The sequence below is a fragment of the Phaethon aethereus genome, assembly GCF_964289735.1.
Source record: "Phaethon aethereus genome assembly, chromosome: 3".
In the NCBI taxonomy this organism is placed as follows: Eukaryota; Metazoa; Chordata; class Aves; order Phaethontiformes; family Phaethontidae; genus Phaethon; species Phaethon aethereus.
The window spans coordinates 129610248-129638149 of record NC_138576.1 but is presented as its reverse complement, the minus strand read 5'-3'; the positions used below and the strand labels follow the sequence as shown (position 1 = coordinate 129638149).

Sequence of the window (27902 nt, the reverse complement as noted above, 5' to 3'; positions counted from 1 at the left end):
CGCGCGCGCCCGCCGGACAGGTGCTCAGGCCGCTGCGCTCAGCGCCTCAGGTTGCGCGTCCCCGCGCCAGCCCGGCGCGCTGCCGGGACGGCCGTCCGACGGCTTTGCCTTGCAGGTGCCCGGGCTGCCTCCCGCCGCCGAGCCGCCCCCGCAGGACGCCGAGGAGCAGAGGCCCTGTCCACCGCCGCTGCGAGAGCCTGTCCTCCGCTACCTGCGCCGCCACCGCGCCCACCTGCCCATGTACGCCCCGGCCAGGACCGCCAAAGCCCCGCCAACTGCAGGTGAGTCGGCAGCGCCGGTGCCGCCCGGCAGCGGCCCCCTCCACGCATTTGTGAGGCCGCGCCGGGGGGAAGGGGGGGGTGTCGGTGTGCAGCTCGGGCCGGGGAGGGGGGGGCGGCGGCGGCGCGTGCCTGGCGGGCCCGCAGCTGTATGCTAATGCGCAGTGGCCGCCCCGCCCCGCTGCGCGCCTGTCCCGCGGGCGGGGGGCCCTGCACCCCCCGCGGCCTGCCCGGCCCGCCGAGGGCTGCCCGGGAGAGCAGCGGCCCCCGGTGCCGGGCGCTCCCCCCGCCCCGCGCCCTTTGTGCCGCCGCCGGGAGGGTCGCGCAGCTTTATGCTAATGCGGCGCACAAAGGCGGCGAGCGGGGCCGCGCGGGGGGGCGGCCGCTCGCTCGCGTGCCGCCCGCGTGCCCCGCCGCCCCCCACAAAGACGTGGGGGGGAGAGGGGGGGCGGCGTTGCGCTTACGCACCCCTGGGGCCGGCCGGCTGTGCGCAGCGGGGGACGGCCCCGTTCCCCCCCCCCGCCGTGCCACCACCTGCGACGCGCGGGGCAGCGCGGCGCCCCCCCCCCCGCGTGCCGCAGCGCGGAGCCCCTCGCGCGAATTCCCGCGTGGGCCGCCGTGCCGCGCCGTGCCGCGCCGTGCCGCGGACAAAGAGTTAAAGGGGAGTGGGGCCGCGGCCCGGTGTTCGCCCCGCAGCGGGCACTGACAGCCCCCCCCCCCCCGGTACCCGTAAACGCTGCCCGGGGCGCGTGTTGGTTTCCACACCCTATTGTGGCACGCGGGGAAGGGGCGTCCCTCCGCTTCGCGACCGCCGTCCCCGTCCCTGCGGCTGTGCCGGGGAGCTGTGCCGGCCTCGGTGCTGCCGCCGGGCCAGCACTGAGGGAAGCGGCCGCACGGCACGGGCGCATCGCGTAACAGGTCACGGCCGGGCCGCTGGCGGGGTCCTCCGCCGCGCTGCCGCAGCCCGGCCCGGCAGCGCCCCTCGGCAGCGCGGGGTTCGCTTCCTTCGCCAAGGCGGCGGGGCAGGGCGCGGGTGCCGGTCGGGCGGCCCGGCTCGGTCAGACCCTTGACGCCGGCAGCCTCCTGACGGTGGGGCACCCTCTTCGCTGGCGGCCGCCGCAAAAGCGACTTTTGCGCCGAGTTTCCCTCCGCTCGCACCCCCAGCGCCGGCCTGCCCGCGCCGAGCGGCCAACGGTGCCGTGCTACACTAGTCCCGGGCCGGGGACCCCGGGGCCGGGCCCGTCCCGACTCCAAAGCGCGGCGCGGAGCTGCCCCCGGTCGCGGCGCGGGCAGGGGAGGCAGCGCCCGCCCCGGGGCGGCACACAAAGGCCCGCGCGTGCCGGGCCGGGCGGCGGCGCGGGGCGCGGAGCGTGCGGGAGGCGGGGCCGGGCGTGTGCCGCTGCCGGGGGCCGCGCGGGCGGGGGCTCAGGTGCACCCGCTCCGCCCGCCGCCGCCGCCCGCCGCGGCGCCGCTGATTGGCCCGTCCCGCCGCCGCCGGCCCGAACAATGGCCCCGGCCCGCTTAAAGGCGGCGGCGGCCGCGCCGCGGGCAAAGCGAGCAGCGCGCGCCGCGGCCGCTGCCGGCGCGGAGGCGGCGCGAAGATGCCGCGGGGCTTCCTGGTGAAGCGCAGCCGGCGGCCCACGCCCGTCTCCTACCGGGCGCGCTGCTGCCGCGAGGCCGCCGCCGGCCCGCCGCTCCCCGCCGCTCCGCCGCTGCCGCCGCCGCCCCCGCCGCGGGACTCGCCGCCGGTGCCGTTCGGGACTCCCGATGCCGCCGTGCAGGCGCTGTACAGCCCCACGCGGCCCGTCAGCAGGGACAAATACCTGGAGCGCGGCTTCAGCCTGGGCTCGCCCGTCTCGGCCGAGTCCTTCCCTGCCCCGGCCGTGCCTGGCGCCACGGACCCGCTTCTCTTCGCCCCAGCCGAGCTCAAGCTCTGGGCCGCCGCCGGCCACGCCGAGCCGCCCGCCGGCCACGCCGGCCCCGGCGGAGCCCCCGCGCCGGCCGCCCCGGCTGCGCCGACCGCCGCGAGCCGCCAGCCGCCCGCCAAGCGCCCGCCGGGCGCGGCGGAGCCCGGCCGGCAGAAGGGTCCGTCGGGCAAGAAGGCGAAGGCGATCCGCAAGCTGACCTTCGAGGACGAGGTGACCACGTCGCCCGTGCTGGGGCTGCGCATCAAGGAGGGCCCGGTGGAGGCGCCGGCCAAGGCGCGGGGCGGCTGCGCCCGGCCGCTGGGCGAGTTCATCTGCCAGCTCTGCAAGGAGGAGTACGGGGACCCCTTCGCGCTGGCGCAGCACCGCTGCTCCCGCATCGTCCGGGTGGAGTACCGCTGCCCCGAGTGCGACAAGGTCTTCTCCTGCCCCGCTAACCTGGCCTCCCACCGCCGTTGGCACAAGCCGCGCCCGCCCGCCGCCAAGGGCGGCCCCGAGGCGGGCAGGGCGCCGGCGGAGGAGCCGCCGAAGGAGGTGGGCAGCGGCAGCGAGCGGGACACGCCGAGCCCCGGCGGCGTCTCGGAGGCGGGCTCCGAGGAGGGGCTCTTCGAGTGTCCCCGCTGCGCCAAGCGGTTCCGCCGCCAGGCCTACCTGCGCAAGCACCTGCTGGGCCACCCGGCCCCGGCCCCAGGGCCCGCCGCGGCCCCAGCCGCGGAGCCCGCTGCCGAGGAGCCGCCCGCGCCGCCGCCCGCCGAGTGCCGTCTCTGCCCCGTCTGCGGGGAGACCTTCCCCAGCAAGAGCAGCCAGGAGCGGCACCTCCGCCTCCTGCACGCGGCCCAGGTCTTCCCCTGCAAGTACTGCCCGGCCACTTTCTACAGCTCGCCCGGCCTCACCCGGCACATCAACAAGTGCCACCCCTCGGAGAACAGGCAGGTCATCCTGCTGCAGGTGCCGCTGCGCCCCGCCTGCTAGAGCCGCCCGTGCCTTCCCGGGGCCCGGCCCCGCCGCGGCCGAGCGCGCCCCGCGGGCTGCGCTTCGCGCTCGCCACACCACTAGCTTTAATACGGCTTGCGAACTGCTGGAGTCTGGCTTTACGTTCACCTTCCCGGGGCCTCTTTCTTTCTTTCTTTCTTTCTTTCTTTCTTTCTTTTTTTTTTTCTTTCAATTTTTTTTTCTGTTGTTCGTTTCGGTTTTTATAAATGCGAACAGATCAAACCGCTTGAGGAGAAATGAGAATTTCCTTTAGTGTAGCCACAAATGCCTTGACTCTGCTGTTGATGGTCTCCAGAAAATGCTGTAGAAACTGCCTTAACTGTGACATGCCAACTTTTCTGTTTCTGTTCGTTTTGCCCTTGCTATAAGGTAGCTCATGAGTTGACTATCTGTATATGTTGGTTTGAGTAATTATGTTATTTATTTGTTATTTATTTATATTAATTATGAAAATTGATATTATTTGATCGCAGATATTCTAACGTGCTTTTTTGTCTCCCCTGCCTGCCATTTCACTGTGCATTTTAGAAGATCTTTTTTTTCCAAAGGGATCTGCTAAAAAGGTTTTAACTTTTATACCTAGAAAAACACATGATCTTAACCATTTTATCCCGTGCAACTGACAGCTCTTACTTTTAGATGCAATCTCTTTTTCTACACACATTATTTTCTTAACTGTTAGCTATTTATAGAGTGCTTCGATAGAACTGTTTCAACTGTATAATTATTTACTATTCAAATAAAATATTTTCAAATTCAAGCGTGCCCCCACTGCCTCCTGCTTCTCCCTGCCAGGCTGGCCCTGGGGGGCTCTGGGGGGGGACCTAGGGGCTGGGGCCAGGCGCTGGACTTGGGCTGGCAGGGCGCCCTGGTAGGCACCAGCCTGCTCTGCACCTTCTGATGAGATTAATTAAAAAGGTATTAAAGTGGGAGAAGAGTAGGTGAGGTGTGCCTGCCCCCGGGGGAATGTTGCTCCGCCGTGCGAGGGGGTGCACAGGGGCCGCTGCCCCACGCTGTGAGCACTGGCTGCAGGCTGGAGCCTGGGCCCTGGCCCTTGAGCTCTGATTCTGGCTGTCGGGAAGAGCCATGGAAGCACTTCCAGGGACCTTCCCCTGGAAGCATTGCAGGGGAGGGAGCACTTTTGAAGGAGAAATGGAAAACTGAGAAATCCTTGTCTGTGAGAGGACGTGCTGTTTGCTCGAGTGGCTTTCCCTTGTGCTCGGCACTCGGATGTGGGGTTAAGGGTCTCTGTAGAAAAGCTGCATCCTGCGTTCGCTGTGAACTGCGGAGGCTGGGGCAAGGAAGGCTGAGCTTTTACATGCCTGGTTTCAAGGCTGGAGCCTGATCCTGCCTGGTCCTGCTCTGCCCTGTGGTGGGATTTCTGCAGCATCTTTCAATAATAACAGGTTTTTGGTGAACCAGCCATGCTAGAACTCCCCTCTGGAACAGGGGGAGACACCAGTGCATGAAAAAACTGAGGTGGCAGTGACTGGGACAGGGAGAAACGAGGTGCAAAGTGCCCAGTTCACCCTGCGAGGGGAGCGGCGGCTGTGTCCCATAGCCCGTGGGGCCCTGCCTAGGGCCTGCCTAGTCCTTTCAGCAGCAGCGGTTTGGGGTCATCAGCCCTGATGTGTGCGGGTGCTACGGGGCTTGTGTCTGCGCGTGGGAATCGCACGGGTTTGGTCAAAAAGTAGTTTCTTAAGTTTTCTAGCAATAATTATTATAACGTCAGTGTCAGTGTGGAAAATGTGTGCTGGGCTGGTGCAAACCCTCTTGCAGGTGTCGCAGCCCAAACGTACGATCTCTCCCTTTGCCAGCAGGAGAAGCCGCGGAGCCAACCTCATGGCATGCAGATCTGCTTGGCAGCCCCGAATGCAAATTCCTTGTCACCTACTGGCGTGTTAACGGCCTGGTGGAGGTCTCGGCTTGGGGGTTTTGGCACACTCTGTCTTGGGGATGAGAATGCCTTTGAGGCTTTTGCTTGCTGGAAGAGGTTTCCAACCTGTTCCTGCCACGTTCACTCACCGAGAGGCTCTTGTCTGAGATGCGGCTGCTTCGCCGTGGGAAAGGCAGGTGACCTGGAGCTTCTTGCAGGGAAGCTTCCTAGGATACCTGTGAATATTTTTTGATGTAGCAAAGCTTCTAGAGAAAGAAAATCTTTCTAGAGAAATTTTTTTGTTGTTGTTCCATCGGACTAAAAAGCACCGAAGCTAGTATACTCCTGCTGTCTTGACTCCTAGGAAACCAACTTTCTTTTACAGGGACTGACTTCAGGTCTAGGCGAAGCTGTGGTTTTAGCTGTAAATTGATATACTGAAAAAGAGAACGTGGCCTCAACAGCCTCGGAGATATGGGCAGCAAAACGTGCTTGGCAAGAAGTGTGGTCTTGCTTTTCCCAGCTTCCCTGCCTTTGGAAAGCCCCAGATATACTGGGCTGTCGCCACCCGGTGTGTCCCAGCTGTCTGTGTGCTGGGCAGGCCGGTCTCTCCGCTCACGCAAAGCGGGAGCTCCCCAAGGGGAGTTTGCCATGCCGTGTGGCAGTCCCCTTGGGCTGTCAGACAGCATTTCCAGACCGATGCCCAGTGCATCCTTCAGAGAGGCCCAAAGGCTCCATCCACATCTTCACAGCCGTGCCCCCGATGAAATCTTTGCTCTAAGCCTGTGGCATTGACAGGCCACAAAACAGCTGCTTCATATTGGTATTGATTTCCCAACAGTCAAGTGAATTCATGCCTGTTGTGGTAGGAGTCGGGTAAAATCTGTTGGGGTCGGAAGAATTTCCCAGGTTTGCAGGGAACCGTCAGGACAGCCATCAGCACCCACGCTTTTACATCTGCTGCTGCTGGGAACATACGTTGCAGTGGGAAGTGTGGTTAGTGGAGGCTCGCATTTTGGGCAGGAGTAAGAGGAGGTGAAACCGGAGTACTTCATACACTGAGCTCCGTTCACAAACACCCTGTAAAACAGGGGGCTTCTGGCGCTGGTGGGCAGCCTGGCAGAGCAAGCTGCTGGGCCGTGCGGACTGCAGCCCGCCTTTCGCCGGCTGCACCGCTGCAGAGCTTTGGGAGAAGGTCACTGCAAGTGTGAGGCACCAACTGCCTGAGGGATTTTGTGGGGAGCAATTGGCAGCAACTTTTCACGTCTCTTGAGACCCTGGCAGTGACGGGTTTGCCCACCACCCAGGTTACAAAGCCACCCGCTCACAGCAAGCCTCCTTTGGGCAATATTTTGAGGAGGGACCCACCCCTCACCAACTTGCACTAGCACAGAGCGGCCCCTCCCTTGCGCTGTCCTACCGTGCGGGACCTCAGCCTGGCTCGCCTCCGTGTCCCTGGGACCCTCAAGTGTGCTTTTAGCTTGGTGGATACATCAAGAGCTGAGCGTTGCAGCTGAAACCAGAGCTCGAGCAGCACCACACGCAGCAGCTTCTGGGAATGCAGGTGTTGCCTTTTCGGTGCCATGGTCTCACCATCCGGCAGCACAGGCCGGCCAGTGCTGTGCAAACAAAGCCTCCTGCTGTCGGCTAACAAATCAATTTGCTGATGACTCTCAATGCATCCAGCAGGAACAGGTTTGGGCACCACAGAAAATGCTGATCCTACCCCAAATGTGACACGATTTCCAATTCTTGGAGGCAGTTGGTACGCAGGTACAGGGGTTGCTCGCTCTCTGTGCACATGGGCAGGGAGGTTTGCCCGCTTTGCAAACCGCTGGAGCCTCCTTCCTCTCTGAGCACACAAAGACCTGAACACAGGGTCTGAAACGGATTGTTTGCAAACTGAAAGGAACCAGGGAGATTAATTACAGGAACCTTCAGGGTCCTGAAAAACGCAGCTCAAACACCGTTGCTGAACTGTGGGCACGGAGCTAGTGAGAAGCTGGGAAGAGCTTTTCCTGTCGGCGGTGTTGGCGCCAGCGCCACCGCTAGCAGAGGAGTAGTCTCTGGGATGCCACTTCTCAAGTGTAATTTTTTAGTGATTTTGGTATCGACAACATGGTGACTCGCAGCCCTCGATACCATAGGTGCATCCCTCGGCTGCCTGGCTTGGAGGACTGGCTGGGAAACACAGCTGGGCACAGCCAAGGGCTTTGGGGGCTGGCTGCGTGGCAGGAGGCTGCCTGGGTGGCAGGAGGCTGCCTGGCCTTGCCGAGCATCCCCTGGTTTGGGCGGGCGGGTTGGGGGAGATGTCCCAGGGGCCAGGGTGAGCCCAGAAATGGGCCCGGGACAGGGCTTTTGCTTTGGATTTCAGACCTCTTCCCCACGCAAACCTGGTTAAAACACGCGTCGCTTTTTAGTGAGCTGGCAGAAGGGAGAACGGCTCACAGAGCCACAGGTGTTTCTGCCCGTCTGTCCCCAGCGGGGTGTAGGGTGATGCAGGGTGCTGTGGGGTGCCAGAGAGTGCCACAGGGCAGCAGTACCGACACACCTCTTGTCTCGCCGCCTGTCTGCGAGGGTGCTGGGGTCCTGGCGGGTGCTCTGGGCCAGCGTGGCTACTGCAGCTGCGTGGTACAGGGAGTTACCAGGGGCACCCGGGCACCTCCCCTGGCGAAGGACAGGGTGCCGGGGCTGCCTGCGTTGTGCACATTGCATTCAAACATCTCAGATCCTTCCGTGCAGATAAAAAGCCTCATTACAGCTTTAAATGGTTTTAATTAAATTTAGTTTACAATCTGCCTAACAAAGGTCTGCCTCGTGGAAACATTTGATATCTTAATCAGAAAGATGGATATGCCAGGCATGGCCTTTCATTTCCCAGGGCTGTCCTACAGATAAAGGCTCTAGGGCAGGACACCGGCAGGCTTGTTTTTTAAAAAATCTTATTTAATCTAAGTGCACGGCTGAAAAGATATGTAGCGTCTAGCAAAGGCACAAACATCCCGGTAATATCCCGGGCCCCAGCTTCTGATTTTGCCGTTGCCATCAGTACAGCCAGGGAAAGGCTGAAACCGGGCAGAGACGCATGCTGCGGCTGCGGCAGGGCAGTGGCACGGCTGCGTGGCCGGCGCCAGCGTGGGGAGAGGTGGCCTTGCATCGGCGGAGGGGAGCCAGCATGGGGACACTTATTGGAATACATCCTCCCCTTACAGTAACTTGGGCACTATTTTTAAGAGCCAGCTCCAGTTAAATCACCTGTTCCTTTTGGAAAAGAATCACTGTTCTTAAGTAATAATAAACCCTCCTGGCAGCTTTGAAGCCGAGGGAGCATAAAGCCTGACAGGTTTCCCACCTCGTCTCCTGCGCGCCACATGCCTTACCCACAGCCTGACGACCACGGGAGTTTTAGGCAAACGTGATTTTTTAAACCTTTTCTCATGTGGCGGGGAAGCCGATTTACAGAAAGTCATTGAAAGCAGAGCAGAGACTCTGCCTGCGCTGCGCCAGGCCCCCGGGAGGGAGGGTAACGCCCGACCTGCCGGCGGGCTTCGGGTGGCCAGGCCGCTGCCCTGGCCGCGGTAGCAGCCGGAGGGGATAAATGGCACGGTTCAGCTTCAGTGCAGAATGGGGTTTTTTATTCGGCAGGATAACGAACCAAGTCATCATTTCATTTGCTAATTTTACCGTTTTTCATATGTAAATTAAATGTATTGCAATAACGGTTCAAAGGAAAAAAAAACCACCACAACTGAGGAAAAGCCAAACGTCTGCATGGGATAGTGACTTAGATTTTGACCTTGAAAATTTTAATTGTGTACACACACACACAAAAGAAATCTATAATTTATTATGTATAATAAATTGTAATTCTACATAAATTAAATATACAAATTATATTCCTTTTACCCATATAAGTATACTTGTAGTATACTTGTAGTATGTAGTAACATGTAGTACAGTGAATATTACACATAATATATCATAACAATTTATATCATAATATATAATGTTATGCTATGATGTAGTATAATATATAATGTACAATAATATACAGTATTGTATAAAAGGTATATTATAGATTATATAATGTCTTATATAATGCATATTATAATACAGTATATACAGTACATACTATTTTGTATGCATTAGATATAATTATTGGTACATTATCAATATTCAGATAATTAAATAATATTGTCTTATAGGATTTTTTATTAGCTTTGCAGGACTATAGTACGGAGTACAGAGTATGCATTGTGTAATGCAGTGCTGTATATGTACCTGCATACGTACATACGCAGGTATATGTATAGGTGCACAAACATATACATACATAACATATATATTATACACACGTTATGCATAATCTATAATCTATAGTATTATATATGGTGTTGTACATAGTGCATTGAATATTCAATGATGCATATTATATATGCATTATGCAACATATAGTATGTATTATCAATCATTATATAATCTATTAAATATATTATTCATACATTGCTGAGATGATTTATATAACTACAATTTTTCTTATATAAGTTTTTAATAAAAGTGCACTGCATACATATTGTGCATACAATATTATAGGTTAGATAGGAAAGTTATAGTTTATATAGTAATGTGGACATATATCTAAAGCGTATACTAGGTATGTATGTATATGTATATACACATATATAATGTGTATGTAATATATAGTAGATACAAAACCTATAATCCATAGTTTGATAAAATTAATAAACAGCTATTAACGTATGAATAAAGTACAATATATTATACAGTACATATAGTATAGTATACTGTATATTCTATACTGTATATCATGTTATATACATGCCATAATACATAAATTGCAGATCATAGATTATAATATGCTTATTGTAATATAATATTCTATACACATTTTATCCATGTATATTTAATACATATAATATATACTATGTCTAATATATCTAATAATATATGTATACATCGATACACATAATAGGAAATATTAGATATACAATTAGATGTCCTATGACATATAATAAATATGAAATATTAGATATACAATTAGATGTCCTGTGACATATAATAAACATAACATAATATACATAAAACATAATGTTTTATATAATATTTACATAACATGTTAATAGATACGGCAATAGTATAATACATATATTAAGCATACTTACGTGTAGGTATAAATGAATTTCTGTATTATTTTATTTTACTTTACACTTTTAATGCCTGTCTGCCTGTTGTGGGCGGCTGTGGGCTGGTGGCATGGGGTGACTCAGCCCACGGCCACATGCCCACGCGTGCCGTGCCAGGCCCCCGCGTGCTCCTGCGGGGAGGCGCCAGTGTGACCCCAGCCCCTCCCTGGCTGTCCAGAGTGGCGGTGCCTCCAGCTGCCCCATCTCGCACAGTTTGCTCACCCGTATCCGCGAAAGCGGCCGGTTCCTGGCTGCTCGTGAAGCTTAGCGTGAGTGGGGCCAGTGCTGGGCCTGGGGCAGGGATCCTCCTTACAAAAGAGGGGCGGAAGCCGGGTTCCTAATGCCTAGTTAGTGTGTCGAGTTACTGTTCCAAATGGAGAAATTCAGGGCTTTAGCTGGAGCCCTTTGGATGAATTCCCCATTTCTGACTAAAGCACCTGAAAGCAATTTAAGTGAGAACTTTGTCATCTCTTTTCAGCAAAGACACTTCCAAGCGTCTTTCCCCACTGCCTTCCCACTGGCCTAAGTGGGCAGTAACCCATAAGCACCCCGATATACTTACAACTGAGAGCGCAGACCCCCTTAAGTAACGTCTCCACAGAGTAGAAAATCACCATTAGAAACATGCTGTTTGTAATGCTCATGCAAATCGCTCAGCAACGAGGCATTACACGGCTTAGAAAGGGAAGCCGCGTCATCACGTGTTTCTTGCAGTGAATAGTATGTAAGTAAAGTAAGTGATGTCTTCTGGGGTTTTGTAATGGTCTGTAATTATTATTAGCAAACCGCTGCGAGCCCCCTTCAGCAGCGGCCGTGGCGCATGCCGCTGCGACGCAGGCTCTGCGGCTCCCGCCCAGCTGGGTCAGCCGCCGAGGATGCTCAGCAGGGTGAGCGTGCCGGGAGTGTGGCGCTCGCCGGACCAGCCGCTTCCACGCTCAGCCAAAGGGCCGGCGCGTTGAAAATACCAATCAAATACATGTGTGCTTGCTGCCTGAGAGCTGTAATGAAGGTTCCTAAGTATGAGCTGCAGCAGCCCCTCTGATGGCAGCGCTGCCGGCCAAGGACTCTTTGTGGCGGGGGACAGGACAAAACAAAAAAACAAACAAACAAAAAAAAAAAAAAACCACCAAACCCAAAATAAAAAAGAACAGTCTGTAGCCAAGGGACAACAAAGGTACAGCAGAGGCGCACCCCGTGGGCGTGGGGCTGAGCTTACCATGAAGGCCGAGTCGGGCGGAGTGCGAGCGGCCCCAGCTCACTCGGTCGTCACTGCTCGCTGCGGGAATGCGCCGGCGCCACGTGGGCCGAAACATTGCAAACCTTAAAGATCTTTTACTGCGTCTCTTTCAGGTGGCCTGCCCTTATGAACGGTGACAACAGTAAAGACGCTTTAGTAAGGACACAAGTCTGCAACCAACTTTTATTCTTTAGAAGAAGTTAAAATCCTCTTATCTTGCCCTGAAGCTGCTCCCTAGCCATACAAAAGCCATTTTCAGCAGCAGCTGGGCAGGATTCATCCCAACAAAACCATTCATTCTTTCCCTTTTAGCCCACAGTCGGTGGCAGCGTGTCCCCAGTGAGGGCAAGACCAGGACACCGGTCACCCCGCGCAGCGGGAAGGGCTGGGGCCAGCAGGAGGTATCCTGCAGGGGGATGCAGTCAGCATTGCTGCAGCTCCAGGGCCCCCCGAATAAAGAATAAAATCAGGCGAACGCAAGGTGTCAGTTTGTAGAGTGCCTTCATTTCGGTCGTGGTGCGGCGTTGAAAGTTTAGCCAAACAGAGCTGGAGCCTGGAAATGACGTTGCTGGTTACGCGTCTGGCAGCAGTTTGTGCGGCTGCAGTCCTTGGTGTGCTGTGGGAAGGCAAAATCCGCACCAGTGACCCCGTGCCATCACTTTGCATATGCCAGCTCCAACAAACGTCCCCACCACTTTTGAACCAGACCTTCAAAGCCACGACACCTGCAACAGCCTGAATCTTCCGTCTGCTTGGGCCCAGGTGCCACCACCGGCGATGGCGCATGGCCAGGAGCCGGCGGGGAGCAGCTGCCAGCATCATCGGATGGGCGGAAGGCAGGGCGCCTGCCCAGCCATGGCACCGCCTGCCTCACGGACACCACACACACCACGCAGGTATGTACCTTCTTACTGCTCTTTTAAGAATTTTATTGTGAGCTAAGGTTTATTAAGTTTGTGAGGGGTAACAGAACAGCGTCGTTATCCAGTTCCTAGTACAAAACCACAGGTGAATTTTTACAAATTAACATTTTTAGGTTTTTGACATCAGGAAAATACTATTTTCATCAGTGTTTTAATTCTGCCCTGAATTAGAGATGCATATTGCTTTAACGAGAAAAGTCTTTTATTCAGAAGAACGTCTTTGAAATTATTTCAGACCGTTTACAGGATAACTAAGAACAAGACAGCCTTGCCTATCCAGTCCTGAAAATAAATTAAAATACACGTTCTATTTTCTGATTTCCTTTACCGACACACAGTCGGTAGAAAGCAAAACCAAAATATGAGGCAGAAAATCAAAAGGCAGTCAAAACCCTTAGCAAACAAGGCTCCTTCCCAGCGGGACAGCTGCGTCGCCCGTGTCCCGGCGTGCCAGCCAGGTTTGTGTTTGGGCAGCAAGGGCCCCCGGCGGCACCTGAGGCTGAGCTGGCTGCCCCTCTCCGACCCAGTAGCCCACTGCGCAGAGCCCACCACAAAGCGTTGAGCTACCTCAGCACCGCTGGCAGGATTTATAAACTGGTATCCCGTACTTACAGGGAAGTCACAGGGCTGGACGCTGACAGGCAGACGTTCACGAGAACACCTAAGTAGAAGTGCAAAAGAAATGGTGGCCCGCTTGTGCATTTTGCTTCACCGAAAACCAACTCCCCTTCACTTACACATGAAGTTGAGAGGTGTGCATCTGAATGCCAACTAGCAAAACAAACAAAAACAGAACAAAAAGCAAGAACACGACTCAGAGCTGAGGAGGGTTAGGAGGGCTGGTGGGGTCTGACACAACACTTGACAACAGTAAGATGCTGATGTTCAAAACACCAAACAAATGAAGCTAACACTTCCCCCGAGGGCCAGGGAAGCCCAGGCTGAACATGGCGCCCAGCCCCAGCGTCGGCCCCGCAGCAGCGGCTGGGCGGAGGCCCACGTTCTGCTGCGCGCCTGTGTCTCACAAGTCCCCTCACAGTGGAGTGTCGACGGATTTCTGCCTTTGGTCTGGCCATCCTCGTTCACACCGAGTGGCTGCAGGACGTCTCTCAGATCTCTCTTGTTTTTATAATATGGGTTTTTTTTAAGATGTAAAAAGTTGTCGCCCCTAGAAACCGATGATACACGCAGACTGAAATACATTTCCTATTGAAAATACAAGATTTGCTTACTACACAAAGTGCCAGGAGGACACTGCACCTCCTCAGAAAGCCTTCAGATTTATTTTGTTCTAACTGGAGACGCCCCAGGTTGCAGAGTATTGCCCTGATGCTGCAACAAAGTGAGGTGCTAACCCAAGAGGTGTGCTGTCTGACTCTTCAAACCATGGTGAATAGTCGTGGCAGTGTCACAGGTAGTGACATATGACCTTGAACAAGATACTATGATTAAACAGATTTCAATGCCACTCTATGACACCGGCAGTACCCTCCCAAATTTCAGGTAAATCAGCTCTTTGATGATCACTAGATCTTAGCTATAGGCACAAAACCGGGGCTGGATGACCACAGACAACAGAGGGGTTGAACACAGACTGGAAAGCACCTCCATCATTCACTGGCGCTCCAGGGGAGGGGAACATTTCTTACGTGGCTAGTCAGAGAAAAATCTCTATTTAGACAAAATTCCCTAACAGACAATCAAGTGTTGACCGGAATGACTAAAAGCAGTGCTCTAAAGTTATGTTAACTAACTGGTTTCGGTACTGGTTCGTGTCCTCTTGCTGCGACACCAGTACTTGTGCACAGGTGCTCGGGGAGAAGTGTGTGCTGCCGTCAGCCCGATGACATGCCAGCATGAGAGCTCCCATGACCTTCGTGCTCTTTGCAATGGAAATGGTCAAGTGAAACGCGTGATGACAATGCAGGTGATCTCTGATCATCGGTCATGCCTGTCTGGATACAGGAGAACTGCAGTTTTACAGAACAAAACCCTCGCCCGTCCCCTTCAACACGTGCTCCGCCAAAATTGCAAGTTCTATAGACGCAGTAAATAATTTATCTATTTTAAGGTCTCTTGAGTTCCCTTGGCCAGAGTTCTGCTCCCGCAGCACCTCAGTTGGAAGACTTGCTGAGAGCGCTGGCAGAGCGGCGAAGCTTCCCAGAGACCCTGCTCTTGGAGGCACGTGGTAACGCGGGCGAGGTCTCGTCTGCTAACTCTATTCCTATGGCGACAGCAAGGTCAGCGCTTGCGGTGAGGCAGCCTGGAAAACAGAACGGGCAGAGAAAAAATAATGTAAGGAAAGAACCTGCCTGTCTCTGCATCAGAATAACTGCTCAGCAAAATGCAGCCCCTCTCCACCTCCTCCTCCAAATTAATCCTGGGTATCGCTCAGGTGAACTTGACACTTGTGGTAGAAATTTGGCCCAGGCAGCTGAGGAGCCGCCGTATTGCACTTCCCTGGAGACGTAAGGAATTTCTCTTTGCCAGCTCTCAGAAGAAGTGAGAAGTGGCCAGGCCGTGTGTACTCGGCACGAGAGTTGCCCCAGCAGCAGCCCCCTTCGGGCAGCTGCCCACAGCGAAGCACTGCAGTAGCCCAGCACTGCAGGAGCGGAGGCACCGATCCTGCTCCCTGGAAGCTCCAGCAAAACCCACATAACTTGAAAAATGTCTCTTTTGAGCGTGTGTTATATGCGTGTTATATTAAAAAAATATTTTTTGCTGTGTGTCACTAAACAGCTTTTCTGTATTTAATCTACTACTGAGAGCTGGAAACGAGTTTCCATAGTGTGAATGCTTTCAGGAAACGCTACCCGGAAGGTGTTTTAGCCTCTGATAAAAAAACCCAGAGAATCCCAGTTTTTGTAATTAGTTGCACTACTTAAACAGGACACTAAGTACCCGTTGTTACTGGTGCGCTCATGGCCACCATTCAAGAACTTCATCTATGGGCTGGGGAACCTGGATGGCTGTGGCAGTGTCTACATGTGTTTACACGTTGTTGTTCAACACCACTAAGTTACATCTCAATGATTCCCCACAGGCGACTACGACTAGAGGCCAGGGCCAAATAGGTTGTCTGAATGAGAACAGATGAGGATACAGCTATTAAACTAAGAAGTAAATGAATAAGCTGAGGTGTGTGCGCAGCTCCTGCCTCTCCCCGGCGCGACTGTAATGGTGCTCTGAGGAATACGAACACACATGCTGCAACCCAGCCCTGCTCTTGCTGCTGGGGTTCTGACCTGTCCCAAGGCGTGCGGATGTCATTTCATCAGTTCCCTTGGAGTACTGTATTTCTAAACCATGTTACAATTCTCTCTCTAAGCCTTAACACGGAGGTTTGCATTAGAGGTGGGGCGGAGGAACAGCCTCCCAGCCAGATGCTTGCGGGCCTGTGGGGAGTAGGGGGGAAGTCTCCAAGCCGAGGCCGAAGGTCGGGGCCAGTCTCAGCAGCCATGCGACCACCTCTGAACTCCGGACTGACGGTTGCGTTTCGCAGCACAAACCTACTTCCAACCCAACAAGCAGCTATATTTTCATGGTGCACCATTATTTGCTGTTAGTTTACGTGACTGACGATTACAGGGATATCTTTAATACTCCCTTCAACTTTATTAGCCCAGGTGACTCTCAAACGCACCAGAACACAGCCAGTGCCTCGGCTGAAGCTGCCGGTGGCTGAGCTGCCTGTTGGGCAGCAGTGAGCAGGAACAACCTCACTCATGGCCAGGGCGAGCCTTGCCCTTGGGAAACATGTCGGGAAATGCTTCTGGTTCAGCAAGGCGGACAGGAACGCATGGGGAAGGTCTCGGCCGCAGGGCCCTGCGGGCAGTAAAGTGCCGGGGACTCAATTTACCTTCCAAGAACAAAGACCCAGGTTGACTCAGCTGCGTTTTCAACACGCGTCTTGAGTGATTCGGGGCATTTTAAACCTCATGCCAAACACTACAACCTCTTCCCACCCCATCACTAGGAATGGCAGCAACCCCACTCCAGCTGTTTTAACAACTTGCCTGTGATCCTCTTCTCGGGAACGATGCCTGGAAACTCCATGGAGTTTGCTGGGCACCCGCAGCATTGCGTTCTAGCTCCTCGCTACAAGGGTTAAAACTTTGTCCTCATGCTTTGGCTAACTCTAGATACTTGAATGGCTCAAAGCCTGAACGGAACAATGCTGAGGTCTGGCTGGAGCTGAACCAGTCCCACAGCCGGTTTGCAAACCGGCGTTTGCATTTCAAAGGCCATCTTTACTTACCAGATTTATACTTCCAAGACAATTGACTGAACAGGAAATATCGCATTAAAAAAAGGTGAAAAATGCGACTTAGCGTGTAAAGGCATTTTCTGTGAAAAATGTGGAGCTGTCAGTTTTGGATTAAGAACAAAACCTGTGGTGCTGTTCGCGGGGAGAAAAGCGTGGGGGAGGGAAGGGCTGCGAGGGAGGTGTCGTACTTTACATTCCTGCAGTTAAGCGGAATGGCAGATGGTCAAAATAATACAGTTTTCACCAAATGGACAAGCTCAAGCAATATTCATGCAAGCGCTGAACAATGCATTGCCTGTGCACAGGAAAAGCGGGGCTGCGGCAGGCGGGGGTGCGGCCAGGCACACCTCACTCCGGGAGCACCCGCAGCATCCGCCCGCCTCGGGAGCCGGCGCATTCCTTCAGTCCGAACTTTCTGCTGGCGAGTCCTTAGCTATGCAGTCAGCCTTGCAGCTCCCCCGAAACTGCCTTGATTGATGGGGAGACAGCAGCTGCAGAGTGAGCAAGTAATAACCACAAAAGATAAAGGCGTTCATACAAATATTATAATTCCACTTGCAAGCTGTCTGGCACAAACTCTAATTATTTGGCTGCCTTGCAAGGGGAGCCTGCAACTTTGTTCAGAGACGAGGCTCTCGGCTGTGCTAGGGAGAGAAGCGGAGCTGCGGACACCCGCCGGCACATGCCTGGGAAAATTGGCGGCCTATTTGTATCAATGTTAAGATGCTCATGAGAGGCTTAAATCTTGTTCTTTTTGCCGTGATACGGAGGAGGGGCGTTTTTTGTCTCTCTTGCTGTGTTTGTTTCAGAGGGCACGCAGGCAATGTGAAATTTTAAGTTGTAGAAACCAAGCAGCAGCTCCGCCATGGTGTAGTAAATAAAAAAAATACTAGTTTCTGGCTCACGGGTGGATCAGCGGAGTGCTTAACATTTACAAATCAAACATGTAAAATTTGCAAAACAGGGGAAAAACCCGCCAAAAGCTGCACAGCAACTCTTGCCTGCAAGTCACGCTGGTTTCTGGGCAAGCGCCGCTGCGGAGCCAGTAGCTGCCCCATCCCCAGTCGCGTCCCGTGGTGCCCTGGCCACAAGCACATGCGCAAACAGGCCCAGCCGTGACCAAAATGCTTCCCCCCGTGGCAGGGGCCGGTGCCCCACGGGGCTCGGTGTGCGGGGAGCGGGAGGAGGTAGGGCGGTGGCGACAGGGACAGGCAGAGACAGACTTGGAGAGCCCCAGAGCCGCCGCAGCTGTGCACCCAGCACAGGAAGAAGAGGAGGAGGAGGAAGAAAAGGAGGAGGAGGAAGAGGAGAAGAAGGAGGGGAGCTGTTAGTGATGGAGCACAATGCCAGCAGCAGCGGGGCCTGTGGGAAGCATCACTCTTACCTGCAGCAATTACCGTAACGAGACCATTACATATTCTAATCTAAAGGGAGAGAACACAAAATCATATAAATACAGGAACAGCACACCCATCGTGCTCACGTGAAGGTCAGGCTGGCTGCTCGCAGGCACCCAGCACAGTGGAAACCGGCCGCGAGGGTCACGGCAAGCTTTGGCACACAGTGGGCACCAGTTGTGAGGGCAACTCAGGATAGAAAGTTCACCTTGATACCCTCAGGGACCTGGAGAGAAATGAGCACCCGCAGGCTTCTTCCGTGCCCCTGCTGGTCTGCTGACTGAAAAAATAGTGGGAGAAAATGTTGGCAAAAATTGGAACGAGCAGCCATTTCCCTTCAACTTCTGCCAAACATGTTGATATGGTTCTGTGGGACTTCAGCAGCCTCTTACTTCAGCAACACTTCCAACACTGTTAGTGGCCGTACAGTTTCAAACTGGGTAAAATTTGAGGCTTCACAGAGAGCTGAACCACTACTACACTGTAGGCAGGTTAAAAAAGGCCAGAAAGTGAACAACATACACGTAACCGGGCCACATAAACCTCCCACGAATGGAAAGTCACTTGTACATGCAAAGCCGCATCACGGGCAGCCATACACCTACATGCAAGTTAAGATGCACGTGAATGACGGATCAGATGCCTCTCCAGTCTCTTACAGGTACAAATACAAATGTTTTACAGTGATGAAGGCTTAAGTTTTTAAACTATGTTCCTTGCAGGAGGAGATTAAAAATTCAGTTAGTAATACAGATAAAACTACACTTCAAATGGAGAATTATCTTTTGGAAAGCTAGAGATAGATACCTTATTTTATTTTAAATCTACTGAACAGAGCAAATCTGGTTTCTTGTACGCCACCAGGGCATGTGCTCTAGGAAGGAAAGAGCTTCTAGCAATTTCTCTTCTTGTGAAGCAGACGAACACTCCTGAAAGCAAAATAACTCCCTCTCCCCGCTCCTCAGCATACACACAAGCACAGCAATACTGGCACTGGCGAAACACCTTCCTGGACTTCCTATGGACAAACCAGGCAGGACCTCTGCCAGGGCAAGAGCAATACGGCGCTCTCATCGTGCAGCTGAACTACTGCGGGGGGCAACTCCTCACCAAAACAGGCCGACCCCTCCTCAGGGACACCACGTGCAGCAACCAAAACGAAAAGCATCTTCTCTGTCAGCTCCCTCATGGGTGCTGTAATGCCAGAGTTGTTTTTCTCCAAACCAAACCAACCAGCCCGCCAGAAGGCTGCAGTGTTTCTGTGGGTGCAGATCAGCTTTTCAAGTTGACAATACGTTCAGCAACAGCATTTAATGATGCCGTACAGCAGGTACCTCGCACAGCTTTACCAGATAGATGATCCTGACCGATGTGCTGCAGGGCTGCCGAGTTTGCTTTTAAGAACTACAACAAGAAGGGTATATATAATTTGTGTATTATAATGCTACTGAAAATTTCATGAAAAAGACAGCAACTCACTGCTGTGGAAACTTCCCACAGGAATCATTTGATAAAACCAGGCGGCAGGCTACTGCGATTTCTCCTGTGCCTGCCCTTCCCTCGCCTCCATCCCCATGTGCAAGTAGGAAAACCCTTCCAGCCTGTAACCATGTTCACACACACGTTTAAGGGGCTACTGCAGAATCCTGAAATTAGGTTTATTTTTTTGGACGTCATCTCTGCATAATTATTCTGCGCCGTCTCTGAAGCCGGGCACTGCTCCAGACCCAACTGTTTTTAGCGAGGGGCAGGCGAAACCTAACGAACTCCTGCTGGGATGTGGCTGTGGTCGTCCACCCTCCTAGTGCCCAGAAGAAAAGCAGCACCCTGACGGCCTTTTCCTTCTCCCACATTGCCCTTGCTAACCTGGGAGGAACCGATCTGACAAACCAAGCACAAGGCTGCTGCTCTTACTTGGTAAACATTTCTTATTGCACGAGAAAAAGACAAGAAAGATGGGTCTTAATGTGTAACCCGAGTATGTAAAAACGGATTACAGCATCGTGCGTGATCATTAAGGATTTTGAAGCTTTATACTTGAGAAGACCCGTGAAGTTTTCACACAGGCCATGACCTATCCCCCCCTAATTAACCTATCAGCCATGACAGGTCTGTGGAAATCTTTGTTTTCTTTCCCAGTAAATGTGAAGGTAGTAAAATTCCGGAGAGAATCATAGCAGTAAATCCGCTTAGCATTTTGACATGCTCGGCTTTCCATTCACAAGGACAAGGCTGAAAATACAATATGAGCAGCATCCTGAGCCTGCATGTTCAGGGGGGGTGTATTTTGAAGAAATTACCACTAAAAGAAAAAGCAGCGTTCATGCAAAACCACACATGTTCAAATGCCAATGGCCCGAAAGGCAGATACAGCAACAAACTGCATTGCAGGATGTAGGAGATCAGATCACTTACACCACGCAGCCCTTTGGTGACTCGTCACATTTGGTATGAGCTGTTAAAATATTTCATATTTTGTTAGGAGCGACAGCTGTTTTAAAGCTGCATCGAGATCTTTCATGTACCTTACGTCTTTGAGCAAACCCCAAAGGCGATGTGGTTCAACCTCGGCAGCAACAGAGGGGATGCCCTGGAAGAATGGGCGGGTGTGCTGGCTGGAAGCCACCGCAGGCTGGCAGCTGGGCGACAGCACAAAACGTCACTAGTTGGAGATCCTTCCTATCAGCTGAATTTACACAGCCCCTTTTCCCCCAAACCCGTGACAATGCTGCAGAAGAAAGGAGGTTCGACCAGCAGCGCAGGCTCGGGCCAGTGTGGGAGGAAGGCTGCTCTTCGGACGGTGTGGGGGGACAGCTCAGCCCTGCCGGCGCTGCAGAGCCAGTGCCGCGGAGGGCAGGCTGCGCTGACGGCGCCAGCGGGAGGCAAGGGCAGTTTTTGTACCTGCTTCCCGTGACCACATCAGACCCTAAGTGAGGTGCTGCAACAGCCAGAACGCTGGTAAATGAGGAAGTTTGCTCCACTGTCTTTTGGGTATGAAAAATAAAAAAAGCAGCACCTTGAAAAGCTGTAAGTGAAGCTTCAAGAAGAATCTGAAACTACAGGTTAATCAAGGGCAGAAAGAACCCTAAAAAAAGCACACTCAGCTCCCAGCACAGGTGATGAGTGCTTGACACCATCACCTACCCAGCCTTGATTTTTTAGAGATTTGGAAATAAACCTTAAACATAGGCATCAAAGTTCTGATTAGTCGTGACTTGGAGCAGCTGCTAATTAGTCTGCCCTGGTCAGCCAGCCAGAGGGACCACAGCAAGTGTTAGTGGTTACTTCTTTGCACGCAGGCATATCACGCCTAGTGCAGCCTAAAACCACCGCCCAAAGCCTCCCGCCCGGGCGCCGGCAGCCTGCGGCGGGCAGGACGGCACCGCATGGGCTCTCTCTGCCGCCGCGGCTGACGTGCGTCAGCGCAGAGGAAAAATGCAAAGGGGCCACGTCGCCTGCAGCTTTCTCGCGAGCTGACAGCTCGAGCAGCTGGAGCTGTCACCCGGCAGAAGAGAGAGGCCCGTCAAGCTAATATTTTTTCCCATCCCAGTGCTAATTGCTAGTGAGGAAGCCCTCCCTTGCCATCCCCTCTCCCAGAGATCGTAGCTGGGAGAGCTCCCTCTGAGACAATCAATTAAATGGAAAAAAGAAAGGGCCCAGGCTGAGAGCCCTGATGCTCTCACACCCTTCCCCGCTGTAGGTCCTGAGGTGACACTGGGCTCGAGGGAGAAGGAACCCCGGCAGCTATGCAGCCTCAGGGGACAGGTCCAGGCTGTATGCCCTCATAGGTGGTGGGCAAAGGGAAAAACTGCCCTGGCACCCAGAGCAGTCCGCAACTGCTTCGCAGGGAGCTGCAAAGCAATGATGCAACTTCCTTACCATTCTGCACGGATTCGTACACTTCTGAACCAGGCCTGGTCATCCTGGTGTAAGTCTACATCCAGGTGTAAGTCTACTGTTCAGGTCAGAGGAGCAATAGTGGGTACAGAGCTGACGCCGCCTAACAATTCATGGTATTTACTATGACTTTGCCCTGTTTAATAATAGACCATTTCTAACCCCTGCAGGGACACTGAGAATTTTACCAATTCAAGAAAGTATTTCTCTTTCATGAAAAAAAGCAAACTATCACACTGTCAATATGCATAGCTTTCAACTTTTTAAAAACATGAAGGGTCTGACCAAGGCATGGGAGCAGTCCCATGGTGTATTGAGGATGCAGGAGCTTCCTCTGTACTCCTTCCTGTAGAACTACCAGCAAGGTGTTCAAACTCTTCAGACTGCTAAACGCATGAGCAAATTAATGAATTAAGGAAGACACCACAGCCCGTAAAAGAACTTCACTCACTGCCTGAGTCTGAAAGAGGAAAACCGGCATTTCTGATTTCTATGTTGTCTTCGCGACTAACAAGTGCTCCTGTGGGAGGAGGGATGCGCTTCCATTCGGTCACTACTGCATCATTCAGCAAAATTATGATTTTGCTTATAGCATCCGTGTGTCGTCACAGAAACCATTGTGATTTCTCAGTTTTGCCATTAAAAGATCCAGAAAGTGGATCAGAATTGCTGCGTTGTGTTATTTGAATACGCTCATGCGTGTTTCCCTAAGTGCGAAGGAAGGAAGGAGGTAATGGAAGATCCGAAATGGATTTGTTCCGTGTGTCTCGCTGAAAGGCATTTCTGGGGAAAAAGGATAAATTTTGGGTTTCTGCAGAACATCCTGACTTTCCTCCTTCATTAAATCAGGTAGTTATGCTTGATTCAATTGAAAATTTCATTTGGCACCTTTTCATTCTCTGCTGTCAAGCAGCTACCACAGGCCAAGAGACAACTTCACCAAGCAGGAAAGGACCACCCGCCACTGGGCTCTGCCTCTTCACGACGCCGAGATGCAGACAGCGCCTCAGCGAGTTCTTAGGTGAGCTGGTAGCTACCACAGAAGGAACATAGTGATGGGAGAGCGCCGTATTTCTGAGCCAAGGGTTTTGAGGCTGGCGGTGACAGGGATGGTTATGAAACTGCCATTTCTGCTGACGAGTACAAGGTAGGAGTTAGACGCACGCGACAGGACGGTGCTGAAAGCCGCCCCAGCGTGGCGTTCAGTTGCTGGGCGCTGCACGTTCCTGTGGCAGTGAGGAAGTCCAGGCAGGCGGTAGGTCTGTGGAAGAGGGGCTGGAAAGCCACACATGGATCACTGATAACCAAGACCACAGGGGTAAGGAACACCTCCTGAGTCCGCTTGTGCAGCTTCAGGATCCCTCCAAAGGCAGCCCGAGCAGCTGGCTGGGACAGGCCGCTAAGCCAGCAGTGAAAGATGCTCGAGTTTGTTGAAGATCAGTTCTTATTGCTATAAGAACTACCTGGATCAAACGGGGGGGGGAAGCAGGTCAGGTCCCTGCACCTCCTCCTGAATAGTCTTCACAGGGAAGGGGAAAACAAAAAAAAAAGCAGCACCTTGAGTCCTGCCTCCTTTGGTAACTCTTCCCACTCCTCTGCTCCACCTCCCTCAGCTTCTCCTCTTTGTTTGCTGCCTGGACAATCTCTACACTTGCAACGTCTGGCACCTTACGATTGCACATTTTCTTTCTCGCTTCCTGAGAACCAAGTTCACGCAGACCTCGTAACGAGCTCTGTGCCAATGACTTAACTTCTTGTGCTTCCTTCCACACTGAAGGGCAAAGCTGGGACTGGAAAAGGAAGGGTTCGGCAGAGAGGTTGTAGCCCGCGTCAAAGCGCCGCGTGTAGCTCCCCAGCAGCGTCCCGGTCCAGCCGGTAACAATTGCCAGATGGTTGCAGCACCGCCTCTTCTAGCAGTGGAAACAGCTGAGCAGTGGGCTCCTAGCTGCCAGGGTAGTCTGGAATTTTCGCAGTCCCAGTTACTAGAAACTGATTTTTCAGTTTCAGGAAACACTGTCCTATTGATCAAACCCAACACTTGGCATGTTCTGCAGATGCTGTAATATCGTGGCACAGCTACTCATTTTCAAATGTGTATTTTTTTTTTTAATGTTCAGCTCCATCCGGCTTCCCTAAAAATATGCAAAAATATTATGCAGAACCTGGAGAGACTTTTATGCCACCTAGTACACAGAGCTGACAAACCATCCTACAGATATTCAAGGAAAATGCACAAAGAAGTCAAAAAACCCAGAAAAAACAAACCAAACAAAACCAAAAGGAATCGCTGCTCAGTTAGCACTAAAAAGAATATAAGATTGTTTAAAACAACAGTTACTCAAGGGTTTGGTTTTGTTTCTGTCAAAAATATTTTTTAAAATCACATGGCCATTTGAAATATTCCTTTTGCTTTAAAGTGGGAAAGATAAAGCTCAACACCTAGCAAAGTGTTTTAAAATAAACCAAATCTCGCCTGTTGTACATTCAAGTATTTTCTACAAGAAATTTATGCATGTAAAAGTCTGGAGACAAAAGAAAAGCATGTGTCACCTTTTCAACAAAAAGGCTGCAAAATCTCAGTTTTATGTAAATAAGCAGGCACAGCTTCCAAGGCTTTAAAACCAGGGAACGCTGAAAACATCTATAGTTCCTCAACTCAAGTGTTGCTCCTGGGCAATGCTATAATATTCATTAAAGAATCCATTTATCAACAGATACCACATGTCAGAGTTTTCCAGCACAGTTTTCCTGACACTCCACTGAAAACAATGCTTTAAAAAAAAAAATTAAAATGGAAAGCAATAATCCGAGATGCTTTTGCCTGCCGTTTCATTCCACAATAGCTATTAGCAACTAAAAAAGCAAAGATTTACACTATATCCTTTTTGATAATGTCAAGCATTATGCTTTATTTTCCAAATCATTAGCATGCACAAGAATGACCTCATGGTGAACAGATGCACTTGGATATGGCAGTGATTAGATCAGTCCTCTCAGCAGTCAAGTGTGCCCATTTCAATTAACCCTTTGAAGCACTAACTGCAAGCCTACGTTGCTGAAAAGCAGGTTTGTAGGTTCTCCTGAAAGTAGAAATCTACCCTGTAAGTATAAAACCCTCAAATATACATCTTCCTCTGGTGGAAAAGTGATCTCTTTTCCCTTCTGGAGTGTCCGACTACTTCCATTTTCTAAGGGTTAACACGATTCGGGCTTCTGATCTTAAATGAAAACAAACAAACAAAAACAAACCAACAAATGCTTTTTAGTCAGCAGAGGTAATTAAAGTTGGAACACTTTTGTATCTGTGCCTGTTTGATTTTTATGATTTTTTAAAGAACACACAAGTATTTTGTGGAATAACTGGTTTGCTTTTTGGCGGAAGGAGTAAGAACAGAGAAGGATAGCAGCTTAAAACCCCATCCTCTAAAACGGGAGAAATCTGCAGAGGGAAAGGATAAGAATAATTCAATAGTGTTGGATTACTGAGGATTTCCTGGGCTGACTCTCATACCCAGCCTAATTAAAATACAGCATGTAATGTACCAGTTTAACAACAAAGGACCGTATTCTCATCTTTTGTTGCTAATCTGCACATCCCCTAAATGAGTTCAGGGATGTCCATTCTGCCTACCAGGCTGCGTTCTCAACGTTTAAGATATACAGGGCTATCATGGATACATATAGGGAGTTTAAGGCTCTGCTGAAAACAGCAGAAGAGGTCAATTGGACGATCTTTGTGCATAAAATGTAGCACCTGCAAGACCATTTGTGGTACGGGAGACTAAGCCAGGGCATACTTCAAGAAACCCACATCCTGAATCTAGGGGAAACATCCCTAGAGGCAGTATCAGAAAACATAAAAACATTTAGTTGAAATAAATAGATCATAGTTAATAATAAACCAATAGTGTGTGGCACTAACAGCTACATATTTTATTAATTTAATGGTCTTGATTTGCTTCTTATACTGTGTTAACTACTAAAACCAATCTTAATTTTAATAAAAGGCGTACTACTCATTGGCCCTTTCTGTCGTGCACATGTATATGCAGCGATAACACGACTACAATTAGGTGGTATTAAGAGTAAGATCATAAGAGAATTAATCTTAAATTTACCTGAAAAGTTTAAGCTAGGCAGGGCTAGTAGTATCAGATGGCTTGTTACTTGAGAAGGGGAAACACAGGCCTGTGTCAGCTCCATACATTCACTGCTCCATGATTCATTTTTTGTGTTTCAGACTAGAAATTCCCCTTTTACATGAAGAAAAATGCCATCCATACTTCTTAAGCGGCAGACAGCCGATTTTGCAGATACAGGACAGGTGAATCCTCCTCCTAAGCCTGGAGGAGGGCCAACTGCCGGCAGCATGGGGGGACAGGCTGCACGCTGGAAAACGCAGAGCTGCCGCCGTTCGCAGCCCGAGCCCGTCCTGCTTGCCCCCAGCTGTGCCCACGCCGACAGGGGAACTGGCGGCTCCAGAACAGTTTTTCATTAATAGGGGTGAATACATGGCTGCAAACTTAGTCAAATTGCACCCGAGCTGGTTCTTTATTTCCTGTAGTACCCTGCCAATCTAAACCACGCCAAACAGGGCAACAGGCAAGGCTGAGGCGGATGCTCGTGATCCCAGCGCAGCCCCGCACCAGGCTCCCTGCTCGTGGGACAGGGACTTGCCCGAGCGGCGGCTGCCGCCCGCCGTTGACGGCGGCGTTGGGAGGTTTTCATTCAGCCTCCTTGCTGATTACCAGGATGGCGTTTGATGGAAAATACATCCTAGTGGCAACGACTGACACAGCTCGTGGCAATATTCGACTAAATATGCAAGTAAATTGGTATGTAACTTGAGGAGACTCTCTGAAGCAAAGCCTTTGAGGCCAGAAGTCATGACCGGCCTTGAGTTTCTGCGTGAGCGTGAAATAAATTCTGACATTCGGAAATCCAAAAATCAGGACCTGACTGTGGCAGGTTTTACTCTTTAAAAAACCAATAAAATAAAATAATGAAATAATAAAAAAATGCATTCAGGTACTAATGATTTAACAGTGTTCCGAAAAACTCAAGTAGACATTAGGAATCATTGTAAATATTTTTGGCATACAAAATATATCACGGACTTCAGAAAGTATGACCATGGTATTATCAAATGATTGTGTCTTTGCTTGTCGAACTAAATTTGTATATAATGAGATCACTCTGTGCTGTAAAAAGGTGAAAACTAAATACAGTTATGCATAGAGCAAAACATGTAAAATACGTCCATATATCTACATTTTTATTTGCTGATACGTCAACAGATAAATGATTCAAAGTGCTAGCAACACTGGGCATGAAATCTCCATTTCTATTGGAACTGATAATTTTTTTTGTCTCAGACTTTTGGCAGAGTGTATAAAAGAATTTAATTCACAGCTGTTCTACTTTTTCATGTAGAAAACATTAATCAAAGCTTTAAGTTATAAGCTTTTCTAATGTTGTTTAGTATTCCAGTTCAACAAAGATCAATAGAGGCCATCCCTGTGTTTCTTGACGCCTCTCCAGGAAGCAGAGGCGCGATTATGTAAATAGCACCAGCTCCCCTTTACTTCTGCCAGCTTGCTTATCTCCAAAGCCTTCTGCCTGCTGCTACTGGCGACCAATGCAAGGACATGCATATACCTCTTATCTCCTAACAAAGCTCTGAAAGCTCGAGGATTGGAGCCAGTAACGTTAAACAATGATGCACGGCTGATTTTATTTGTAAGTGATTTATTTTAGTAAATTTAATTTCTTCCTTCAATTTCTCAGTTTAGATGGAAGATATTTGCTAACAAGTCAGGCTAAAGAGAAATAGAGCAGATGTCCTGCAACATTTATACAGGTTTGAAATATAATCTATTAAACAATCCGAAAGAATAGCAGGGAA

At 51.4% G+C, this 27902-nt stretch overlaps 3 protein-coding genes across 3 annotated transcripts in view; 2 read left to right on the top strand and 1 right to left on the bottom strand.

Moving 5' to 3' along the window:
- The window catches only part of CFAP61 (cilia and flagella associated protein 61), a gene marked incomplete at its 5' end in the record, with an annotated part of 105162 nt that extends 104627 nt beyond the window's left edge, over positions 1-535 (top strand). Inside the window, one exon of the mRNA XM_081998644.1 lies at positions 116-535. Coding sequence (XP_081854770.1) covers positions 116-436 — 321 coding nt within the window. The 3' untranslated portion in view covers positions 437-535. The remainder of the gene's footprint in view (positions 1-115) is intronic.
- A 1249-nt stretch (positions 536-1784) lies between these two features.
- Positions 1785-3772, top strand: INSM1 (INSM transcriptional repressor 1; the record flags this gene model as incomplete). The annotated part of the gene is given in 2 exon segments (XM_081997075.1): positions 1785-1824; positions 1827-3772. Coding segments are annotated over 2 exon segments (1389 nt in total). The 3' UTR covers positions 3176-3772.
- Positions 3773-14550: 10778 nt separating this feature from the next.
- The window catches only part of RALGAPA2 (Ral GTPase activating protein catalytic subunit alpha 2), a gene marked incomplete at its 3' end in the record, with an annotated part of 131040 nt that continues 117688 nt past the window's right edge, over positions 14551-27902 (bottom strand). The window contains exon 39 of the mRNA XM_081998643.1: positions 14551-14699. Coding sequence (XP_081854769.1) covers positions 14551-14699 — 149 coding nt within the window. The remainder of the gene's footprint in view (positions 14700-27902) is intronic.